General features: G+C 52.8%; 1 protein-coding gene across 7 annotated transcripts in view; it reads left to right on the top strand.

Moving 5' to 3' along the window:
- Positions 1-2919: 2919 nt before the first annotated feature.
- STK40 (serine/threonine kinase 40) overlaps positions 2920-24926 on the top strand; it is a 37974-nt gene continuing 15967 nt past the window's right edge. The window contains exons 1-7 of one of the 7 annotated variants that reach the window (XM_055401995.2): positions 3514-3708; positions 17858-18088; positions 18610-18939; positions 19705-19811; positions 22337-22456; positions 24285-24370; positions 24674-24817. In XM_055401995.2, coding sequence (XP_055257970.1) covers positions 22345-22456; positions 24285-24370; positions 24674-24817 — 342 coding nt within the window. In that variant the 5' untranslated portion in view covers positions 3514-3708; positions 17858-18088; positions 18610-18939; positions 19705-19811; positions 22337-22344. Of the gene's footprint in view, positions 3299-3513; positions 3709-17857; positions 18089-18609; positions 18940-19704; positions 19812-22336; positions 22457-24284; positions 24371-24673; positions 24818-24926 lie in introns of those variants that run through there. The other 6 variants (XM_055401996.2, XM_055401993.2, XM_055401997.2 and 3 more) reach the window with 6 other exon arrangements.

The raw sequence follows: 24926 nt of genomic DNA, 5'->3' as shown, positions 1-24926 counted from the left end.
TGCATAGTAACCTAACTGCATAAGGGAAGGGCCAAGGGACACCAAGGAAGAAAGGAAAAATGTATTTCAAAATGTCATTGTCCCATCGAGGTTTGGGTTTTGTGGTCATCGCTGCGGCCTTTGTTCAAGCCTGCACGTGACTGAGCATTCAGGAATTCCGAGTGAGAGGACATATCCAGGCCATGGAGAGAAGAGGACAGGAGGCTCACTCACCTGGGGAAGGGGACTGCCAGGGATCTGAGGAGAACTGGGTGGGCTGTGGCGTGGCTGTGGCTTCCCTAGGGTGGTGCGGCATATCTAGCTCTCAGCTGGATGGGACCCACAGAAGAACATCCAGTTCAGTGAGTTCCAGTCTGGAATGCCTAGCTGAAGGTTCCCTGAGGGCAGCAGGAGTCCCTTGAGCTCTTATCAGTGTTCTAGAAGGACCAGAGGAACAGCACATAGTATATGGACGTTAACCAGGCTGACTTGATCTCTGCTTCAGGCTGGAATTATACCAACAGCATGATGGGCCACTGGCTTCCTCTTCCTGATCACAAGCTCTCATAACTAATATGAAGCTGTAATGAATAAAAAGGAAGAAATGACTTGATGGCAGGTTGTACAAAATCTTACCAGATATGAGGCTCATGTGGATGGAAAATACTAAAAGAGGCTTTGAGGGTGACAATATTGGGAACCCCTGATCCAGTCCAATTCTGTCATTTTTCAGTTGAGGAAGCTGAGATCCTCTTTCTTTAGGGGAAAGGTGGAGGGGTCTCCCTGTGTCCCATAATTAAGATAATGGCAGAATGCCAAGACAGTCACCACAAATAGCTACTGCTTATTGAATCTCACTATGCACCAGGCCCTGTGCCAGGGGCTCCACATATTCCAGGAGGGCAGAGCTGTGGTCTGTTTGGTCCCACTGGATCTCCAGCATCCAACTCAGTGTTCTGCACACAGCTGGCACTCCATAAATCTTTGTGAAATGAAAGAATCATCTCATTTCATCATGACAACAACCCTAGAGGTATGTATTAGTAGCCCCGTTTTAGAGATAAGCAAACAAGCCCAGAGAGGTTCCCTGACTTGCTCAAGGTCACAGAGCCAGTGAACAACAGGGTGGGGATTTGAACTCAGGTCTGTATGCCTGAAACCCCATGACCTTTACTACTACACTGCACTGTTCTGCCTCCCAGGATTCCTGATACTGGTAACCAGGTAGGATAAGCAATGCCGGTGATTCAGTGGGTAAAAGAATCGGCCTGCAATGCATTATACACGGAAGGTTCAGGTTTGATCCCTGGGTCAGGAAGATCCCTTGTGCCTGGAAAAGTCCATGGATGGAGGAACCTGACGGTACAGTTCAAAAAGTTGCAAAGTTGGACACAATGGAGTAACCAAGCACGCTGCCAACAGTGATGGTACCCAGTCACCAGGTACGGGCCTAGCACTCGAACTTGCATACCTTGGTTCTAGGGGCTTGGCCACAAAGAACCCAGAAATCAGCCAGTAGGAAAGGTTTGCTGGGTTTCAGAAGCCTGAGGAAGCTCCCTCGGGTTGAAGGTCTCCTCCTTCTATAATAGGCAGATCTGCCTGTACATCGTCAAGCAACCGTCTCATGCTGTTGTGACAGGTGTCACCTTGTTATGGCAGCGTCGCCTGCCAATATGCCCAGAGTTGGAGAGCCAGCAGGAGAGTGTGTCAAGTGTGTGTGTGTGTATGATGCAGTGGTCTCCTCATGTTGATGTCCTGATGACAGCTTTTCATTTCCTCTGGCTGGCACCTTTCCTTTCTATTCATTACCTCTCCTACTTCCCTCTTGCTCTTCCTCCTCCTCCTCTTGGTTAAAATCCTATATTTTGAATCAGCTGAGAGCCTCCTGGGGCTGGGGATGGTGGTGTCAGCTCTAAGTGATTCATCTAGCTGATAATTAGAGCTCTGGAAAACCCAACACTCATTCCTGTCAGAGCTTCCGGAATCTCTAGGTTTTTCCCTTTGTCAGAGAGAGCAGCTTGGGGGGCCGGGCCCAGCGTTTCTGTGCCTACTTTCAGTCCTCCACTGCACTGAAGCTCACTGAGAGGAGTATGAGCACTCTTAATTCACCAGGTCCGTTGAGAAGCTGTTTCCACACACACTGGATCCTCACAATGAGCCGGCAAAGTATTATTCCTATGTTGACAGATGGGGATGATTAGGGAACTTGCACAGTCACTGAACTTGTAAGAGACACAGCAAGGACTCAAATCCAAACTTTTTGGAATCTGCCAGACTTGGTTCAAATCACAGCTCTGCCATTATTAGCTGTGTGTCTTTGGTTACTTTCCCTCTTCATCTGGGAACAGACTCCTTAACGCTGATATCTCTGAAGTGTCGCGACATAATAACAGTGTCTGACATAATACTGCTGTTTTGATTACTACTGTTCCTCAGCCCTTTCAGCTCAGTGTGCACTAGGCGTTTAGAGACAAAGACACAGGAGGAGGCAGCCAGACTCACTCACATCAACTCTCACGTCCTGGCAGTCACTGCCTGTGTGGAGATGACAAATGCATGCGTACACGTCAGTGCTTGGCCACACACCCTAGGAAAATCCAGAGCTGTGCACACAGGCTTGGACACGTGTACCCACATGGATACAGAATAACACAGCTGGAAAGAGACTCAGGAGTTAGACAGTCATATGCAGCTAGCATCCTGGCTCACACCTCGGAGACAAAGGAGTGGGTCCATGATCGCGGGTACTGCCACCATAGCGCCCTTCTAGCTGCTTCTGCATGCCAGCGGAGGGAAGCCAGGCTCTCAGAGGGCCCCAGTGAGTCATCAGCCTGATGCAATCCCTTTAAAGGGCTCATCTGCTGGTGCAAGAAGCTGATTCATGGAGGGCGTGGTTGCTGGAGAAGGAGGAGAAAGGGACCGAAACTGCAGCAGGAGGGGCTGAGGTTAGGTGGCTGGAATAGCTAACAGGAACCCTTCACTGTTAACCTGCCTGGTCGAGACTCTAGGGATCTTCAGATTGAAGCGGGATTTCTACAAAAGCGAGGGGCCCAGAGGGAAATGAATTGTGAGGGCTAAAGCAGGAATTCCTGTCATTGATGAGCCCCACGGCAGCGCTCGCCGCACAAAGCTCCAGGAACCGAGAAATGGGGGTCAAGAAAGAGCCACTTTTCTGACAAAGATACTACAACCGGCCGATCTTTCAACTGCTGGAGAAGTCTCCAGACCCGAGAGGGCGAGTGTAGGGCACGCGAGGCTCAGTCGAGTAGCGGCGGGGGCGGCGCCTCCGGCCCAACCTCACCGCAGACTTAGATAAGCGGTAAGTACCGCCCCTTAGAATCTCGGTGTCCAATCGTTTCCCAGATTTCAGCCTGAGCCCCACCCTGAACCAATCCTCAATCGGATTCCGGTCTCTTGCCTGAAGGCTTCCGCCCTTCGTCAAGATGGCGCCCAATCCCTGAGCCGTGGGCTGTGGATACGGGCAGGGGGCGGGGCTGCGGCCCGTCCGGGAGGAGGGGGCGGTGCGTCACTTCCGTTGTCAGGTGGCGGCGCTGCAGCCATGGAGGGAGGCGGCGGCAGCGGCGGCGGCGGCGCGGCAGGCTGCGCCGGGAGACGGCGGTGAGCGGCTCCCACGCCCCTTGCCGGCCCCGGTCTCCCGGGACGGAGCGCCGAGCAGCCCCGGCTCCGGGCTGCGGACTATGGGCGAGCAGCGCTGAGCACCGGGGGAAGGTGAGGGCAGGGGTCCGGGAGAGGGGAGCCGGGAGCCCGGCCGGGGATGCGGGTTGGCGGGGGCGGGCCTCAGCGGCCGTGGCAAGGGGATCAGGGTGACAGCCTGAGGCCGTCCGGCTTGACAGAAATGGCAACAGCGGATCCGCCGTCCTCGGCTGGGGTCTGCTCTTCCCAGGGGCCGGGGGCTCCTGCGCCCCGGGTACCGGGTGGCCACGGGGGTGTCTCCGTCCCAGCCCTGGCAGACGGCACAGCTCAGCCTTGCCTGGAGTCACTTGGTCAGTAAGTGAAGGCGCAGGTTTTTCCCAAGAGGCACCCTCTGCCTCTCCGTACTGCCCTCCTGATCCCGAGAGTGACTTGAGAGTTGGAACGAGTCCCCAGAGAGCTTCTTCTCCAGCCCGGGCTTCCTCCACGAGCCCTCACCCATTGGCACGGGCACCATCGCTGCTGGAGAATTTCGAGTCCCGGGCGGCGTTCAGGTGCGGGTCCGAGCTACCTGCTTGTCGGTGCTGTGTTTGACCGGCCTTTTCCGAGTAGAGAGCCTGCTGCTATGGTCACCGTTTCACCTGCCATGCCCCATCAGGCCCGCCCATTCCCACGGCGCTTGGCCCCACCTTCCAGTCAGTAGGTAGGGGCATCGGGATTCCCTCCAGACGTCGAGTACTCTGCCTGCCACCCCCACTCTCTAGGTTTGATGCCCGTTTGTTTGCGGAAGGAAGAGATGACAGCCGCCTTCGTTGGCAAGATAGACTTTGCTCTGTATTAAGTCATAGGAGGAAACCGGTTGGCTTTGCTTGGTTTTGAGAGCAATGAAGAAGAGGGTAGTCACTCTGGGCTGGGCACTTTCTCTCTCCGCTCAGCTTTGCATGAGATAAGGAAGAGGAGGATATTCAGTTGTAAGGCCAGAAGAACCCTTGTTTGTAAACAGCGCTTGTGAGCTGGGCCGGTGCTCCTTGATGGTTCTGCTGTGCCAGCTGCTTGTCCCTTAAATCTGAGACGCTGTGGAGACGGCCCTTGCTCGTTCATTCATTCATCCCCCACATAATAGCGTGTCAGCAGCAGTGTCCTTGCCTGGAGAGGCAAGTACCCTGTATTATAGGGGTTAAGGGTAGCTTTGGAGCCAGACCTCCTGAGTTCACATTCTAGCTCTGCAGCTTTGTAGCTGTGTGGCCTTGGGCAAATTGTTTAACCTCTCTGTGTCTCAGTGTTCTCAGCTATAGAACAGGACTGATAACACAGAGTTACTGTGAAGATTTTAAAAGTTAACACATGCAAAACACATAGAACCACATCTGCCACATAATGAATTCAGTAAATGTTAGCTAATCTTATTTCAAGAAGCTCATGGTCTGGTTAAGGGAGAAAGTGACACTGTTAGTTGTTCAGTTGTGTCCAACTCTTTGTGACCCCATCGACTGTAGCCCACCAGGCTCCTCTGTCCATGGAATTCTCCAGGCAAGAATACTGGAGTGGGTTGCCATGCCCTCTTCCAGGGGATCTTCCTGACCCAGGGACCAAACCCGGGTCCCTTGCATTGCAGGATTCTTGACTAACTGAGCCACCAGGGAGACTGACCTGTAAACAAATCATTGAAACATTGTCTAAAAAAAAACTAGTATCAGCAAGAACAGAGGGCTGTGGGAGTCCAACAAAGGAAGCTTCTAGCTCAACCTGAGTTGGGGAGTGGGAGAGGTTCTGGGAAAGCTTGGAAGAAGTGATGATGCTGGAACTGTATCTGGAAGGATGAGAAGGCTCAGCCAGGTAAGAACAAAGGGGCAAGGTACTCCACTTTGACCTCTAAACTCAAAATTTATCCCAGAAACCTCAGATTGTTCAGTATGGTGGTATGAAAGTCAATCTGATGCCAGGTGAAACAGTACAGGTTGACAGGGGAATGCCATATTAACAATTTGGAAGTTTGTGCCAAGGGCAGTAGGGAGCGAGGGAAAAGAATTGAAGCAGAGGAGTGTCGTGATTGGACTTGTGTTTTAGAATGCTCTCTCTGGAGCCTCAGCAGGAGAGAAGGGAGAGGAGAGGAGAAGGTGAAACACTGGAGACCTCTTTGAGGTTACTGCAGGGCAGGCCTCCGAGAGAGGAGAGATGGTGCAGGGTGGGGGATCTTTGGTGAGCCGGCACTGCCTGCAACCAGTGGCAGGTGACAAGCTTCCTGTGTTGTCCTGGGCTACTCTGCTGGGCCCAGAAGTGCCTGGCACATCTGCCTCTCTCTTCCTGAGACTGCAGGTCTCTCAAGCAGCCAGGCTGGTGAGGCTATCCTCCAGAAGGTCATTTGTAAGGTCAGTTGCTCCCTTGTGCCTTTAATTTGACCTTTTGGGAAGGCAGCAGACTGGAGTGGTTAAGAGCCTATTTGGCTCCACTCTCAGACAGAATCTCAGTTCCAATCCCAGCCCCTACCGGTCAGTGGAGGTTACTTATTCTTTGCATTCCCAGCTTTCTCATCTGTAAAGTGGGGGCAGTACGAGCCCCTCCCTAGGAGGGCAGTTATGAGGATTCCGTAAGGTGTTGCAAGCTGGACATTGAGGGCACACTGAGTGAGAAACGCTTGGTAAACGCTACAGGCTGCAGGAAAGAACTCCTCAGAATTAGTCAAAGCAGTCAGTGGCGACTAAACTGTGTCCCAGTGAGCTGTCAGAAGTGTCCTGAGGGATGACAAGATCACAGAATTTTATTGTATTCTCTCCAAAAAAGAAATCTGTGGGGAGTTTACCAAACCGGTATGGAAGCCATACAGATGATTCAGCTCAGCTCTTTAAAAGAACCATTTTTTAAAAAAATAGAAGTAGGACTGCTGAGAAAAAAAAATCAGGATACTAGGAGAACTTCCCTGGTGGTCTAGTGGCTTAGACTTCACGCTTCCAATGCAGGGGGCCCGGGTTCAATCCCAGGTTAGAGAAGCAGATCTCACACGCCACAACTAAAGACCTGGTGCAGCCTAACAACTAAATAAATACATATTTTTAAAAAATAAAGTAGCCTGGGAGTAAACATATTTAGAGTTTCTTCCATATGTGTCCCTATTAGTGACCCTAGTTTGGTATCTGAATTAGCACCATCAGGAAGCACACATTGATAGTGCGTTGGCCCCAAAGGCAGAACCCCAGTTCCATACACATAAGCTCCCATGTGCAGCTGGGGAATTGTTGGGTACCAGGTACAGAAGGAGATTGGAGAGGCAGGCCCTGCCCTAGAGGAGCTGGTGGTCAAACAGGGACCTGGCAGGTGCCTAACCAATCAGCACTTGCAAATAGTTGGGGGCGTGTCTCATAGGAGTCTGTGCAGCAGGTCTAGGGAATGAGGGGAAGGGGTGTTTCTCCCCAGGGCATGGGGAGGTGACTGGGGAGAATTCTGGAGAGGCCTTAGAACTTGAACTGGGTCTTGATGAAAACTAAATATTGACGGAGAATAGAGTGTTCATGAAGCACTCCAGACGGGAGCATCAAGGCACAAGCGTGGATGCAGGCTGGTGTGTGTGCGTTCTACAGGATCCACAGGAGACTCCGGCACAGGGTGTGAAGGGACCTGGCTTTCGGATACTCTGGAGGGGTGAGCGCCAGGGCTGAGATGCTTGAACTTCTGTTGGTGAGGGGCTGCTTCGGTTTAAGTGGAGGAAACACCGGTAAACGTGCATCTTCCCAAGAGCCCTCTGGCTGCTGGTAGAGGATGAACCGGAGAGAGAACACGTCTGGAGGCTCTGTAAGAGGCTTTTGCTGTAATCAGAGCAAGGGTCAGTGGGGCCTGGATCAAGGCAGAGGCAGCTGGGAAACAGGAAGGGCACAGATCAGAGCTGTTTGGGGGGAAATCAGCTGGACTCTGGGAGTGTCTGTAAGTGAGGATTGAGGGAGGAGCAGTGATGGCAGGTGCCCCCTAGCTTCCTGATCTGGCTGACAGGGTGAATGATAGAGCTGGCCGGGGAGAATGGCCAGGGAGATCCGCCAGATCCACTCGGTAATCCCTCTCATGGGAGAGGATCAGTTGCAGAGTCTGTGGCTCTCGGTCCAGCTTTGGGCCAGGCTTCTCTCTGGTTTTGCCTGAGTCAGCGCCTGGGCAAAGGGCAGCTTCCCTTCCTCATCTTCCCTCTGCTCAGCTTTGCCCAGGGAGGTGAACGTCTTTAGTGTTTCAGACACTCGAGGGGCTGAGTCTGCAAGACTCCTGTGACTTGTTCAGCCTTCAGATGGCCCTCGAGAGCAGCCCTTCTCTCTGGTGCTGTCCACAGTGACTCAGCAAGTGATGGGTCCCGAAGAGTAGTGTGTCCTCAGAGCAAAGATGGCGTTCCCTGGGCTCCCGGGAGGTCTCATCTAGAAAGAGACCTTGAGGTGGGAGTTACTCTGGAGGCTGGGTCGGCCAACCCAGTCCCTCTTCTCAGGAAGGAGAGATGTCTGCCACAGGCCACCTGGGACCCACTCAGCCATCAGGGAAGTGAGAGGGAAGTGCCTTCATGTCCTTGTCCCCCTGAGCTCTGCAGAGAGAGATGTGCTGGTAGATGCGACTTCACACAGGCCCTTTGACTTGGGGAGATTTTCACAGGATTTGTCCTTGCACTTGCGGTATACAGAAAGTCAAAGGGAAAGCGGCCTGAGACAAGGGCATTTCTTCCTCCTGCACCTGCTCAGGTGAGACTGTGGCCTTGAAGGTGGCCTGGGGCCCACAGCAGCCCTGCATCTCCTCAGGATCTGTCACCAAGATCCAAGAAAGGAAAGCGTGGTGTCACTTGCATTGATTTCCTTACTATCAAAGAGATGGTTCCACTTTGTCTCATGCACGTCTGGGTTATTTTGGGCAATACTGTGTCATCACGGTTTGTGTAATTTATTCAGCAAACTCTCTGCTGATGAACTTGGGTTATTCTCAGCCTTTTGCTCTTCAGACAAAGCTGAAGTGACTGTATCTGCATGTGTGTGGTTCTGCCCACCTTAGGTATCCACAGGATAAATTCCAAGAGGAGTTGCTTCCACAAAGAGTACCTTTTATTATTATTATTTTAAAGTAGTTTCTCAGCCCCCTTCTAGTGAACTGGAGCAGCCTGATTTTCCCCCAGCCAGCAAAGATGCTCCTTCCTGAGGGGCACTGAGAACCCCAGTGGTGATAACCCTCTTCTGGCTCTTCACGGTCGGAGTTGGGGTTCCCTCGGGCTGCCGTCTATGTGGTCGCACAGAGTCAGACACAACTGAAGCGACTTAGCAGCAGCAGCAGCAGCAGCAGAGCTCATACAGTCCAGCAGTCTACAGGTCTGCTGGTTTCAGAGAAACTCTAGCTGTGGGAAAGCACCAGAGAAAACTGAGCAGGGCTCTTATCATTTAGGATGAAGCTGTCCCCTCTTGCCTCTGTTTACAGATCATCACCTACTTGGCAAAAGAGATAGGCAGAGGATCTTAAGGCTTAGGGAGTCTGTGATCCAAGGATCCCCAAGGAAGAAGTGGCCTGGACATGGTAGTGGAAACTGGCAAGAGCAGGCTGGTGTGCCTGTCCCCTGTCTTTGGGTTTAGGGCAGAGCTGGCTAGAGGTGTGGAGAGGTGCCTCAAAGCAGGTACCCTTAGGGAGAAACTCAGGTCAGCCCCTCAGGAGGCCTCAGGACTGCCAGAGCCCAGAATTCTCTGGGCTTTGGAGCCCCACCACCGGCATCACCACCTCTGGGGAGCTAGCGTCCTGCCCCTTTTTGTAGTTGATGTGAAGCCTCTGGTGTCACCAGGTTTGTGTGACCTCCGTGTCTGAGTTCTCTTCTGACTCCACTCCCAAAGTGGTTCCTCCTGAAGGAACAGAAAGGAAACCAGCCAGAAAAGAAGGATCCCCACCAGCTTCCAGGTCCTTTTCTAAGTACTCTGCAGTATGTATTGAGGCTTTCTGCCAGCCTAAGGAAAGAGGAATTGTCTCTGTTCTACGGAGAACCCCCAGGCCAGAAGGGCTAAGGAACCTGTCCACTGTTACTCAGCCAGCAGGGGCAGAGCTGGTTTTCCAGCCCACACCTTTGTGACCCTAGATCCCATTCTATCCCATTCCCTGATCCTGGCCAGGCTCTGGCCCCAGGGAGCCCAGCCCACATGGAATCTTGGACCCATAAAGCTGTAGAGCTGGAAATGACCTTGTCAAAGCTGCAGCAGTCCCTTCTTTTTTCCTGGAAAAATGGAAACTGCCACTGCCTGGAGATACATCCCTCCCCTCCTACCCTGTGAGTAGAGGGTAAGGAGACCTTCGATCCTGTCTGCCAGCACTTAAGGCTCAGATCAGACCTGGCTTCAGAACCCAGTTCTGCCACTTGCTAACTGAGTGACTTTGAACAAGTCACTTCCTATCTCCAGCCTCTGCTCTAAAATGAACTTACTGCTCCTTGCTCCAAAGCAGTGATGAGGATTAGACACAAGGTGTTATTGGCCTCTGGTGAGGCCCCGGAGAGCTCTTGATGGTGAGTCTGAGTCTCCTGAAAGAGGCATCATGAACCAGCTTCCAGGTCTCCAGTTTGAACCGTTTGGTGGTCTTCCCAGCTCTTAAAGAAGCCAGGTGGCAAGCAGGAAGTTCCTTATAAGCAAGTTTGCAAGTTACCGTGGTGGTTTGTCTCTTCTGTGCCCGGCTTTTCTGACGCAGCCTTGTGTCGGCATGCAGGCCCACACGGTCAGGGCATTCTCAATGCCACACTCCCTCCAGTGCGCCTTCTCTAAGACCCAGCCTCCCAGATTCCAGTGCCACTCTTAATAATTCTGATGGGTTCAGAAACTTCGTTGTTATTATAGTAATCTACAGTGAAATAGTTGAGCAGAGCGCGTGCGTGCGTGTGCACCTGTATGCTCAGTCGTGTCTGACTCCTTGCGACCCTGTGGTCTGTGGCCTGCCAGCTAAGCCAGTTAAGCGCTGCAGAAGAGTATGAAGTGAAACTACCCATCTCCTGTTTGTGCTCTGTTACCTGGATGAAACTGTTAAGTTTCTTCTAGAAATTTCTTACACATATTCATTTTTTTAAACCCAAATGAAATCATTCTATGCAAATAGAACTGCAGTTTGCTTTTTTTTTTTTAAAGTAAGGTATCCTAGACATCTTCGTCTATCAGCAGACTTGGGCCTGGTCTTAGAGACTGCATAGTATCCCCCTGTGTGGGCGCACCGTGAGGCAGTGAACCACTGTCTCTTGTGAACATGTAGATTGTTTCCTATCGGGAGGGGATGTGTGTGTGTTTTGATTTTTGTGGTTTTATCTTTGTGCTGTTTTTGCTGCTACCCAGGGCTCTTGTGGGACCCTCATTAAGTCCATTCATCTCGGTGAACCTGTGTGAGTGGACCAAGAGAATAAATGCCTAGAACAGGGTGTGCTGGGCCCAGGACAAGTGCATTTCCTCCTGCTTTGTTGACTGCGATGTCCCTTTGTCTTCTGCATGTCTGTTGGGCCTGTGCAAGGGGTTCTGCGGCGGTCAAGGGCCCAGGCCCTGCCACCAGGAGCTCACCCACTGGAGAGACACAGGCAAGCAGGCTCTCGCCCACACGTCTCAGAGTGTATTGGGAATGGGTCGTGGCTGGCCTTAGCGACTTAGAGCAGGTGAAGCCCTTGTGTGGGTCTGAACAGCCTGCTGAGGGCAACTCTGATGGCAGAGCCTGCTGTCTGCCTCTGTAATCTTGCCCCCCAGCAGCCACAGCCAGCAGCATCCGGCAGACTGCAGAAAGCGAACTGTATTGTTCATTCTCAAGGTTGTGCAATTTAATTGAATTTCTTTGTTGATAGAAGCAGTTAAAGAAAGGCAGTTGGCTGGCCCCAATCCAAATTACCTTTCTCACAGGATGATTGCAGTGACTTTTGCTGTTGCAAACCACACGGAGAGAGAGAGAACCACATCACCCGGGGCCGGCCTAGGCATTCCCCGTCTGTCCGTCTGTCGCTCGGGAAATCTGGGTTGGAAGGAGGGAGACGTAACATTTGCCTGGTGCCTCCCACAGGCTGGCTCCCTGCAGTCCTCAGGGCACCCCAGGCAGGGGCCGCCCAGTCCCTCTCCTCTGGGTGGGGAGACTGCGGAGCAGGGAGACGTGCACAGGACACAGAGGTGCTGCCAGCCTCGCCAGCCCTGCTTTAGTTGTTTGCTGCTTTCCCGTGGCCTGACCACAGTCGTCGTGGGTGTCAGGAACCTGAATTCCACGAGAGACCCGGTGGGAGGCTTTGTTCCCACTGGACAAAGCAACGGCTGATGGTTTGAGCTGAGGAGGGTCCCCCTAGTTGCTGGGCAGGCTGGTGTGATAGCGGAGGGCTTCAGCGACTCAGTCCCCCGTCACTGCACATAGCAGAGGCCCTCCCACAGAGGCGGGGGGCCACCGGGAAGGCCTCCCAGTCAGTGTGCTTGGCGGCGTCCCCTGGCTGCTTCTCTTGGTAGGAGATACCAGGGCAGCACAGCCTGAGAAAGAGCTATTAAGTCTGTCCCTTCCTCTTCCAACACCCACACACAGTGACAGATTATTTGTTGTCACATCAGCTGCTTCCGGAGGCCCCGGGAGGGGTGAAGCCGGTGGCAGGGCTGGCGATGCTGCCCTGGATTCCGCTCTGGTGACTCTCAGAAAGGCTGCTCCCGAAGCCCTTTTCCCCGGCCCAGGGACTGGCTTCCTCTCGCTTATCTTTTCACCAGAGAAGCCTCCAGGCCCACCTCTGTGTACACAGCCCCGGAGCCTCTTCTCCCAGATTCCCTCTGGGATACATCCTCCCAGCCTGGAGCCTTCCGCCCCCTTGAAGGTCTCTCCCCTCAGCCTTCGTGGAGGCCACTGAGGAGCCCAGTGGGGCTTGCCCAGGGCAGGGAGGTGAGGAGGGACATTCCTGATTATGTAATCTCCTTGAGCCTCTGGAGGAGACTGGAGCTGGATCTCCGAGCTGCAGACACGGGGCCCCCTGTGAGCAGCGGGGGCCTTCAGTCCCCTGCTGGCCCCCAGAACTGTGCTCAGCCTGCTCTAGTCCTGCCGAGGAAAGGCGGTGACGGGATGGGTCTGTGCGGATGTGCTGGGGGGGGAGCAGGCTGGGCACGGGGCCCTGGTTCTGGCCGCCCCTCCCACTTCCCACTGGGCTGAGTCACTTCCTCTCTGGCGCTGCAGGTAGTCTCCCACACGCCCAGCGGCCTTTGGGGGTGGGGTGCACCTCCTGCAAGAGAGGCGCTCTGGTTAGTAGCAGCCAGTTCGCCCGTTACCCCCGAGGCAGGCGTTTAGAGAAGGATGTGATGTTATGAATTCCTGACAGATTGGAGCTATGCATATCCTGCATTTTAGAAATGAACAAAGTCATCACTTTGTTTTGGAACGGTGGAGATGACAGCAAATGCATGAATCTTTGTCATCAGGGAGTCCTGGCTAAGGCTGAGGCATTACTAATCCGCCTCCCCATCCCCCAGCATCCATCCTGGGCATGGAAGCCAGTGACTTCCAGTGCATTCCTGGGGAGATTGCTTGTGGCCCTCTGGCTCCCAGGGAGAGTGTCCATGCCTGCTCAGGGATGACTGTCATTCATACTCAAAGAAAAGCCCTCAAACAGAGCTCCCTTCTAGCCAGCCAGGAGGGGTAGAGGAGAACAGGCCATAGGCAGCCTCCTCTGGTCCAATGAGCTGGGTAGGGTCTCGAGGCTCTGGTTTGTCAGCAGACCAAAAAAGAGGGGAAATCTTTACTTCGTGAAGTTGTGAGAATGAAAGAGAATCTAGGAAACACTAAGAACAAATGATTCCTGGCAAGCAGTTGATGCCCGTCAGGTGGTAGTTTAAAAGGTATGCACCTGGAGAGCCTTATCACCAGGGAGCTACCTCAGTATGGAGCAGGGACCCTCGCCTTTCATCCACCAGAGACCTCGAGATACCCCTCTTTTACAAATGATGAAACTGAGGCCCACGGAGAGTGAATGACTCTCACAGAGGACAGGTAACTAGCTCAGGGTCATCAGCTAGTGAGTGATGGAAGCTGAAGTTTGAACCCAGGCCTTGATCCCAGAATCCATCTTGTGCTCCCAACTAGCATTTGGGTAACTGTTCCCTGGTTTGAAGCACTTGGTTCTGTGGGCTGCAAGTTTCTCTTGGTTCCCTGGGTTGATTTTGTGGATGGAGAGCCAGTCTGTAGGGACGCTGGGCCACTGGTCACAGCACGTGCGTGTGAGTGCAGAGGTGCATTGCGGGTGGCTCCCCGAGTGCTTGGGTCAGGAAGGGTGGGGATGCCGCCTTGCGGGCTGGTAGAAGGGGCTCTCAGTAACCCAGCCTCTGCAGCTCCACAGAGCATCTTCTCTGGGTCACCTGCTGAGATTTCACACTGCTCACCTCAAGTCCAGCGGTTTGTTTCCAGGTATAGTCCGCTAAGAGCATAGCTGCGCCAGAAAGTCTCTTTTCTTGGGGGAAACAAGCGGTGGGAATTTTTCTGACCCGCAGAAGGACCTTCCCACTCCAAACCTAGAGTGTCCCAGAGGGTCTATCCCCCTAGTGAGGAGCAGGCCAGGCTGTCACACATTCCCACACTTTACGGCAGGAAAGCAGATTTTTTAAGGTCTGTCCCTTAGCCAGTGAGGGGTTGGTCCCAGTCTGCAGGCATGCCGTGAATGGGTTTCATTCCTCAGGAGGGGCTTGCCCTCCAGCAGCCAACACTGTGTAAGCACCACCCCTGGCGATCAGCCCAGAACCGCCCTGCCCCGGGCATCCAGGCGTTTCTGACATGGGACTTTTCCTGGACAGACTGTTCCCAGCACCACTGCAGCCCAGTTACCTACGGCTGTGACCGCTTCTCTCTCTGCTCCTGGATTCCGGCTCCTGCCACGAGCTGGTGGACCGTCCGTACTTCCTTCTGGGTCTCTCTGCCTCCAGCCCCTGGCCTCTCACTGGGTCTTCTCTGTCCCCTGCCCCAGTGCGGGTTTAGTGCCTTCTGGGTGCATAACAGACTCTTTGGCACTCTCTGTTTCCTCCTTCAGCAGTGGGTGGATGCAGGGACGTGGAGATGAACTGGGGTTGCTCAGCCTGGAGAGTGATGGAGGCAGGGGGGTCAGACAGTGGTTACAGCACATTGGAGCAGACAGAGGGTGCTCTGGCAGCCAGAAGAGGAAAGAACTTGCTGCAGGAGGTGACACCTGTGAGGACCAAGGGAGAACAGGGCAGGGGTGTTCATGGCACACTCGGAATTGTGAGTCATTTGGTGTGGCTGGATTTATGGGGCATAGAAAAGCAGGGAAGCTGGAGAGGTAGCCTGGGTCTGGCCAGGCTTACTGAGGAGTTTTGGTTTCTTCCTAAAGACCCCAGGAAGCAGTGGAGGACCCCCACAGCAGAGACAGATGGAGCTGGTGCAGGCCCAGGTCCCCAAGCAGAGAAGAAAGAATAGCCTGCTGGAATCTATTTGTCCAGCCCCAGTTACACGGGGCTTCCCTGGTGGCTCAGATGGTAAAGAGCCTGCCTGCAATGCAGGAGACCCAGGTTCGATCCCTGGGTCGGGAAGATCCCCTGGAGAAGGGAATGGCAACCCACTCCAGTCTTCTTGCCTGGAGAATTCCGTGGACAGAGGAGCCGGGGAAGCTATATATACAGTCCATGGGATCGCAAAAGGTCGTGCGTGACTGAGCGACTAACACTTTCACTTTTCAGTTACACAGGTAGCTGAGGTGGGGGTCTTCTGATGGGGTTGTTCCTGTATCCTTCCTGACTAAAAGAACAGTGCCCCACCATCTTGCAGTGGGTGCAGAGAGACACCCTTTGAAGATGCACTATAGAAAGACGCCACCAGGTGGCAGACCTTGAGATTGCACAGAGATCTCATTTCCACCCCGCCCCCGCCCCCATTCCCTTAGAATAGTTTTCGGAACTCCTGTTCACACCAGGCTGGCTCTGCCCCACAAGCATGAGATTCCAAATTCTGCTTCTGTGAGCTTTGTACCCACAAGAAATCCTTTTGAACCTGTGAATCTGGAGAACAGATTCCTCCAGGGTCTTGGGAGCTGTTCCAGCAGGGTGCAATTTCTCCTCTGTCTCCAGAGAGTAAATTCCAGACATGGTGACCCTTCACCTCTAAGCACTTCAGCATCTGTAACCTAAGAACAGGGACATTCTCCTATGTAACCACAGGGCAGTTTTCAAATTCAAGAAATTTAACATTGTATCATCTGATATACAGTCTATATTCAGATTCTGCTCATTGTTCAAAATATAACTTCTTCCCCTCAGGATCACCTGTCTCATTTACTTGTCCTGTCTTTAATCTCCTTCAAGTGAGACCAGTTCTTCAGCCTTTTTTTAACTACCTGACATTGATGTTTTTGAAGCATATAGGCCTGTTGTTGAATGTTCCCTCAGTTTTACTTTGACTCCTCTGATCAGCTTCAGGTTATGCATTTTTGGCAAAAAAAAAATTAACTTCAGTAAGGTTGCTTCATATGAGGAGTAACATGATGTCAGATTGTTCAGTTATTAGTGATTTAACTTTGATCATGTGGTTAAGGTTGCAGTTTGCTTTTTTTTTTTAGTTGTATATTTACACATAGTGAATTTCACAGGTCTTCTAACAATGCAGTCATTTTGACAGACACACACACCTAGCCTTGTGTCCTCTGACAGCAGTTTTCCAGCCCAGTATGTGTGCCCTGTCCCCCTCCCACAGTCCTCTACGAGAGATCCTGGACTAGAGGCACGAGGTCTTAGTTCCAGACTCCTCACTGCCCCCCAACTGGATCATGATGAAGGACCTCATCATCCTGGGAAGGCAATGGCAACCCCCTCCAGTCTTCTTGCCTGGGAAATCCCCTGGACAGAGGAGCCTGGTGGGCGAATGGGGTTACGAAAGAGTCAGACGTGACTTAGCGACTAAACAACAACAGCATCACTCTGGACAGTCCCTTCCTGCGCATTGAATTGATCATTGCCAGCTAGTGCTCCGGCCTCTGCGCCCCCATAAGCCAGTGAACAGAACGAGAGGATGAGGTGCTCTGCGCCTCTGCCTGAAAGAACAGGCCCTCCCCTTGACCCACAAAACAACCGTCCCCTGCCCTCTACTGCAGGCTCGCGCCTGGCACTGCCCAGCACCCCTCTGCCCCCTCAGGAGCTCTGCCAGCCCCCAGGCTTCCTCTCCTCCCCATGTGCAGGTGAACCTGTCACTCGGGCTTCCCATCAGACCACCCACACCCACACCTGCCCCCACCCAGCCTGGAGTATCAGACCAGCAGACAACAGGTTCAGGGTCTCTTAGGCCTTCATTCTGGTTATCTTCCTTCTTCTGCTCCCCACCCCAGCTCCAAGTCAGTGCCTGACTATTCCTTTCTCCTTGGGCAGCAAGAGAAATTCAAAGCTGCTGTGTTTAAGCTAAGAAAAGTACAACTTATCATATGTTCGTAATATGCCAATAAGTGCTCTTGCTAACCCTTTTACACGGGTCATCTCACTGAATCCTTAGACCAGCCTTGTAAGGTGGATCCTGTACTCTGGGTTTTGCATATGCAGAATAAGTATTTTGTCCAAGATCTCATCATTAAGTAATGGTGCTGGGTTTGGTCTGACTCCAAGCATCCCAGCTAGTATGGGTTATGTAGGTCAAGATGGTGATCCCTTTAGCTCGAGGGTGACTGGACCAAGCAGAAGTCAGCTGAGGCTTGCAGCAGAAAGCACCCTAAGCTTTCCACCCCCACCCCACCCGCAGGTGAGTAGTACAGCTGTCTAGGCCGTGGCATGGAGACGACTTGAGGCGCATTGCTCTGACCATGTTGTTCTGCCATCTGAGCGTCCTGTGGACAGAGACCCTTTTCTACCTCCTTCCCGGGGTCCAATGTGGGTGTGGCCACGCAGACCCTTGACACATGTGTGGCAAATAGGCTGAGGCCAGAGATGGGTGGGAGCGCCTATGCTCACTTCCAGGTGCCAGGTGGGCTGAACAGAGGGGCAGGGTCCCTGCCTTCGGTAGGCACTGCCAGAGATAAAACCCAGAAGACAGAGGCCTGTACAGCTCATCTTTTTATTTGTTTGGTTTTGACAGAGCCAGGAAACGTGGGGGTGGGGCTAGGGACAGCTTGAATCCCGACACTTAACAGCTCAACGTGAGCCTGCAGTGTAGACAAGTCCTTCGGCTCCTAGCAGGCATTAGCAGCTGCTGACAGATCATGGCCACCAGCTGCAGTGTCATCACACACATGCACACACAGAAGTAGCTCACTGGCCTGGGGTCTGCTGTTTGCTCCTTGCAGGGACCACCTGTGCACTCCACCTGCGCTGGTTCAGTCTGCAGGGTCACCCACCTCCAGGAGCCCTGAGGCTGTAGCAGGAAGCCTGCCGCGAGGCTGAGTGCAGAACTCTCTGCACATGTGGACAGGCCCTGTGCTGCCCCTCATGTTTGTGGCTCTGTGCGTGTGTCAGTGGCCATCGCCTGGGACTGCATCCGCACACCTGCGTGGAGACCGGTGGGGGTGCTTCTGGGGGTGAGTAATGGGCCTCTCCTTGCCTCAGCCAGGCTTCAGCTGCTTTGTAGTTGGGTGGAACTGAAGAAAGACTGACCTAGGAAGGTCTCAGTACCCTCTCTTTGCAGCCCACTTCCTTGGGGGGTTGGTGGTGTGCCCACCGTGTTGAACCACGGTCTGCCATAGGGTGCCCTGCCTGGCGCTGCCCTGCCCAGCTGTCCTGTACAGTAGCACACGGCAGCCTTGGACTGGGCATCATGGGCCTTAGAACCTTGGGTGGTGCTGATGGTCCAGCCTTCATTGCCTTCTGGGAGAGCTGGGCTCACATCTCCCAGCAGCTTTGGGACAGGATGACCTTAATGGCAAACAAGCAGGGTGGGATGGGCATCGCCTCCTCTGGGTATGCTGTGATGCGAGCACAGAGTTGATGCCCACAGCTTGCTCCCCAGGTCAGGCAAAGGGAACCCCCCACTTGAGGGTTGAGCAGCGCAGCCTGTAGGTGGCCAGCATGCCTCCCCCTCACCCTCTTTTTTGCCTCACAGAGCTGTCTGCTGAATCCGGGTTCTGAGGGAACTGGTGCTGACCTGGGAGGATAGCCCTGGAAGAGTGGACAGACTTAAAGCTCCAGAGACTTCTAAATCAGGCCTGCTGATTTCTGGCAAGCTGAGCCATGGGCCCAGGAGACACCAGGCAGACAGCTCCTTCTTAGCCAGGCAGGGCCAGGGCCCATCACCGCAGCCTGAGGACCAGTGTCTCTGGAGAGGCCTGGCCCCAAGTCCATTCTGAAACCAGGGTGCCTGGAGCTTCCACATTGCACTCTCACTGTGAGGCCAGGATCCCTTGAAGCAGGCACATCGGTGGGCCATATGCAGGTGTGTCTGTGGAGGGGACACAGCAGGATGATTTGGGGGCAGGAGGCAGGAGGGTCTGTCCCCAGGGGGGTTGTCTTTGCTCATCCCACCAGCGAGCCCACCGCAGCTTCCGATTGCCCAGACCTGCCCCCTCGCTGCGACCATTGCCTCCGCGGCTCTGGTGGTGTGAAGGAACGTTCAGGAAGGGAAGCAGCCTTGCTGCCACTTCCCCTGCCAGCATCTTTCCCTCTCCCTGCCCGTCTGCTCTCATCCTTCTGTCTGCCTACATCTTGGAGCAGCTCCCATGCCATTCGCTTGAGTTGACTCCTTGGTGGGGTGGGTGGGTCAGGCGGGGCCCACTCCCCGTCTGTGCCGCAGCTGCTCCCGGCAAACTGTTGTCTAGACCATGCCTGTGCGTGGGCGCCTAGGCAGCATCTACACAGATACGATGACGCCATGGTGGTGCTCTCCAAGGATCCAGGAGGAGAGAGGATGCTTAGTGCTCCAGGGAAGCCAGAGAACAGGGCCTGAATGTACTGAAATCAACTCATCTACCAGCACAGGGCAGCTGACCCCATAGGAGCCATCAGCTGCTGCAGGGAAGGTGTCCAGCCGCTCATAGAGCATCTCCTGGTCCCGGCACGGGGAGTAATGGTTTTATGTACTTTTTTTTTCTAGTTCTGAGGGAGTTTTAGTCTAATGGTAGGGGAAAGACATTAAGTATATGAGCACACAGATAAATACATAATCACAAAATATGGAAAGTGCTTTGTGTGAAAACTCCAGGATGCCAAGTGAGACTGGGACCCGTTGGTGTTCGGATGTCAAGACAGCTTCTCTGCGGAAGTGATGCTCAAATTAAGAAAGACGCACAGAGACTGTCCAGGCAAAGGGTAGGAACAGTGTGCTAGACACATTTCTGCCGAGCTTTTTAGGATTTTTCTAGAAGCAGTTGTGTTCTCCCCCTGCTCTTGTGTGAGTGACTGAATCTGCTGCCAGCATGACCCTGATTGGCAGGAGTCATAGCTGAGCCTGACCACAGCTTCTGCTCTGTCTGGGACTATTAGAGCCTACTGAGCTACCTGATCCTTGTTACTCTCAGTGAAATCATGGGTCTGCTCCTCAGTGGCACAGCTCTGGAAATGAATTAGGGGCTGGATGGGAGGCAGATCTGGTAGATTGGACTAGAAGGGCATTGGGCTGTCTCTCCTACTTCCCAGTTCACTGCATGGAGTCAGTCTCCTGGGGTTTAGAATAAGGGTCAGAACGGCAGCATGTGAAGAGATGTAAGCTAACTAGTGAAGATGTACCTGTTCGCGGAGTAGGGGCATCTTCTATGAATAACGCAAAAATGAACTAAAGGAAAAGAAAACTATATGACTGCATAGACATTTAATCTTTTTTAATTTAAAAAAGTTAAAAGATTAAGAAAAACTACATCCTATGGCAGTTATAGCCTTAATATATAGAGTTACTAAAAAATCACCCAGACTAATACACACAAAGCAGTAAAAAAAAAAAAAAAAAAATAGGAAAAGAATATGAACTGGAAATTCATAAAAGAAATACTGCATATAACCAGTAAGTGTGTAAAACAAGTACAACTTCATGAATAATTAAAGAATTACAAATTTAAACAATGATGTGCTTTTTAATATTCATGAGATTGGCAGCTTTTTAAAATATGGAAATGCTCCTTCCTGATGCAGGTTCTGGGATTTGCTTCCCCACACCACCGAAGGTCTATATATGGCCACAGCCTCCCTGAGAGCAGCCTGGCAGTGTTTGTCACCCTCCTTTAAAAATACACGCCCCATTTGACCATTTCTTGGAGTCTGTCCTGAGGGAGGCAGGTATGCCAAGGTGTTATAACTGCTAATAAAAAAAATACGAAAAGTGGAGAGAATCTCAAAGTCCATGAATGTGGTCTGATAAATCATGACATATTCTTACCAAGGAGACTCTTTCAAGTGGTGCTACAGAAAAATACAGGGATGCTACAGAAGATGGAGGGATGTTAATAAGATTTTTTATGGCTTTATTGAGATACACACACCATAAAATTAACCCTCATCAGACTGATATATTTTAGGTGGGAGACAAGAATGCTTAGAAATGGTGTCACTGTGGTCTAAATTTTTGTAATAAGAACTATAAGCATACATGCACACACAGAGGAAAGTCTGCTTGAATATTAACAACGATTATATCTTGGTGGTAATATTAGTATTTTCTAGAGTTTCTGCAGGAAACGCCAGTTACTTTTTTAAAAAGAAAAAATTATAGAAGCTTAGGCTGTGTTCCCAAGCCGTCTGTGTGAGAGCAAAGGCTGCGCTCCTAATGTGGCCGTCCAGTCCCTTGGGTCTGGCCTCTGCTGCCCTCTCTGGGTCCTCTGTCACCACTCCCTGCCTCATGCCATATACTCCAGCGACACAGACTACTTGGAGTATGTTGCTTCCGTGCCATTTCTTACTATGTACGTTTGCACACCCAGGCCGCCTTTTCTGGAACGACCTTGCCTCTTGCCCTGCCCACTCTAGTATCACCTCCTCAGGGAAGTTTTCCCTGAGTCCCTGCACCCACTCTGGGCCCGAGGCCTCGGGGCTGGGCAGGCGGCCTTTTGTGTTCATCCCTGGGACCATCCACCCTCCTGTGTGGGACTCCACTGTGTCCACCTCTGTCTGCCCCACCTCAGGACACTGTCTTCACCAGGGGTGAACTGCAGAGAGCTAGAAAGAGCAACTCCTCTTTGTTTTCTTAAACCCAACTCGAGAGGTTAATGTCTTCTAGATTCTGGTTCCCATGTCCCCTTTCCTTTTAGGGGAAAGGGGTATTTGAGGGGAAGGCGTGGTGGCTCAGATGGTGAAGAATCCACCTGCAATGCAGCAGACCTGGATTCAACCCCTGGGTCAGGAAGATCCCCTGAAGAAGTGAATGGCAACCCACTCCAGTACTCTTGCCTGAAGAATTCCATGGACAGATGAACCTGGTGGGCTGCAGTCCACAAGGTTACAGAGTCAGATACGACTGAGCGACTAACACCTTCACTTTTTTCACTCCACTTCGAAAACAGTCGCTCCAGGGCCAGCTCTCTGTCTCAAGAAAGCCCAGTTGGCATCCGCACAGAAGTCAGTGTCCTGTCTGCATCTGACTGGTCCCTTTGAGGTGGGCCAGCTGCTCACCTCTCTAGCCAGGACCTCCACCTGGAGTGCCTAATTAATCTGCAGTAAAGGAGCCATGGTTCTTTGTTACCGAGAACCTTCCATGCTCCTCTGGGAGAGGCAGGAGGTGGCAGAGGCCACGGAAACAGCAGCAGCCGCTGTGTGACACACCCCTAAGTCAGAGCCTTGCAGGCTGGGTTAGCGTAAGGAAGCTCGCTGATTTGCTCAGTGAGAAAGCTCTTTTCTGTCTCATCTAGAGCTGAGAATGAAGCGGAGAGCATCAGACAGAGGAGCTGGGGAAACGTCGGCCAGGGCGAAGGCTCTAGGAAGTGGGATTTCTGGAAATAATGCCAAGAGAGCTGGACCATTCATCCTGGGTAAGCCTCTGATGGCTAGGTGAGTGGGGGGCCGGGGCAGCACAGTCTGACCTGCAGACACAGTGCAGCGCTGAACCCGCCCCAGTGCGGGGCCCTGACCAACCCCTCTGTTGATTTAAGCGGAGTCTATTTATGAGAGTGGAAGGTCGCTCTGCACCAGGAGCTGTCGTTTCAGTTGTAGCTCACCAACCTTAGATTAGAATCAGCCGAGAGCTGGACAGTCTCCCCTAAGAGAGTCCTATGCATGCCCCCAGGACGTTGCCCTCAGGAAGCATACACTCTGTCTTAGAATCCAAAGTCCATCTTCCAAGGCGCTTCTCCGACCATTCATAGAGGGCACAATAATTTTGCAAAACGTTTGGTACAGCTGCAAACTTCTTATAAAATTGGTACCAAAATCCTGTAGAACTGGGTGTTCCCAGTGGTCTGGAGGAGCAGCAGGGCCTTTCTGCATGATATTCGAGGCCCAGCAGCTCCAGACTGCATGCGCAGGGTTGCAGGTGGGGGGGGTCCTGAGGACCCCGACTCTCCCAGCAGCCAGAGATTGGGTGTGAATTTTGCTTTGGCACAGCGTGTTGAACTTACGAGTACAGGATAGTTCCGGCTCCAGTCACTTGGCAAATAGTACATGGAGCCTGCTACGTGCTGGTCCTGTGCTGTTTATCAGGGACGCAGCCGTGATTAAGACAGAGAAGCTACTGGGGAGCTTCCTGGCGGTCCAGTGGTTGGGACTCTGTGCTTTCACTGCAGGGGGCATGGGTTCAATCCCTGGTCACGAAACTAAGATCCTGCATCCTGCATGCCTCCAGGCACAGCCAAAAAAAAAAAGAATTGGGCAGGACAGTTGGTTGGAGACAGGGCTCTGAAGCTAAAAATAAAGACCATAAAGTTAAAAAAAAGACAAGTTCCTGCCCTCACAGAACTTAACATTCTAGTTAGAAAAAGAAACAGAGTAAACAACACAGGAGATCAGCACAGGGGTCGGGGGGAGGGGGAAGGGCCCTGAAGGAAGTGAACACATGATGTGAGACTCAGAAGGGCCCAGAGATAACTGCAGACAAGGAGGCTTCTGTGTGAGGAAGTGACATTGGCTCTGACAACTGCGGATAAGAAGGAGTAGCCATGTGAAAAGCAGAGGGAAAGCATTCCAGACAGAAGGATCAGCAGGTGCAAAGGCCCAGAGGCAGGGAAGGGCTTAACATCTCAGGAATTAAAGAGTCCAGCAGAACTGGCATATGGTGAGGAGGAGGGGTTGGGGGAACATGATCCATTGAAAGCTGGACAGGAACCAAATCATGCAAGACCTTAGAGGCCAGAAAGTTTCGATTGCATATTAAAAGCAGTGGAGTGCTGTTCAGGTTTTTCGGCAGTGACACTGTGACATTACCTGATTTATGCTCTGAAAGCTCGGGGCGCTGTCACAGACCAGTGAGCAATGTACTTCTCCAGGAGTCCAGAAGTTCCCAAAAGCTGATACACGGCTGCATCAGACCAACCAGGGAGCCTGTTCAAGGGACGGTTTCCTGGCTCACCCTGGAGCTGGTGATTCAGAGGGCCCAGGTTGTAGCTGGGATCTGCTTTTAACGCATGATCCTCGGAGATTCTAGCACACTCCTCGTGCTGAGTGTAAAAACTAGATGTGCTCAGATGGAGGCACACACACTGCTCCACTTTTGGAGGGGTGACCATTTTTTCAGTGGGTGTGAGCCATAGTGTTCTCCAGGAGAAAATATCTAGCCAGAAGCCCAAGTGGTGGCATGATGGCTCGGTGCATGGTGGACAGGGAGGGCTCCTGAGAAGTAAAGCCAGCGGCTTGTCTGTGCCACAGGTCCCCGACTGGGCAACTCGCCAGTGCCAAGCATCGTGCAGTGTTTGGCGAGGAAGGATGGCACAGATGACTTCTATCAGCTGAAGGTAAGCAGGGCACAGGGCACGGGGGCCGGGGACCCCAGGGCCCTCCTGCCAGCCCGGCCCCTCCCCCCTCCCCCATTCTGCACCCGCTGTGAACAAGAGAAGCACCATTTCTTCCCGGGGCTCTGTGTGAACATCACGTTGCCGTCACGTCTGGACAAACCATCTCCCTTCATCCACACACGTGCGGGTGGGTGTGCCGGGGTGGCATGGGAGTTTGTGAACCCCTGCTTCTCCTGTTTTAGTCACTCTGCTTGGAAAAGTAAAGGTTGTGGGGTTTTGCTTTTATGTGCGTGCCTTCCTAAGATCCTCACCCTTGAGGAGAGGGGCGACCAAGGAATTGAAAGCCAAGAGGAGAGGCAAGGCAAGATGCTGCTGCACACCGAGTACTCCCTGCTCTCCCTCCTCCACACACAAGACGGAGTGGTTCACCACCATGGGCTCTTCCAGGTAAGTGGCAGCTCTCCCACCCCACCCCGGCTGGCACTGCTGGGGCCACGTCCCACGAGCTCCCCCAATCTCCCTGCATGCGGAGCAGCAGGACTTCCTGGCGGGCGAC

This window comes from Moschus berezovskii, chromosome 4, assembly GCF_049115385.1.
Source record: "Moschus berezovskii isolate FMDL1 chromosome 4, NW_MosBer_1.0, whole genome shotgun sequence".
Taxonomy (NCBI): Eukaryota; Metazoa; Chordata; class Mammalia; order Artiodactyla; family Moschidae; genus Moschus; species Moschus berezovskii.
The sequence above is the reverse complement of the archived record's forward strand: the minus strand, read 5'-3'. Positions and strand labels throughout refer to the sequence as shown.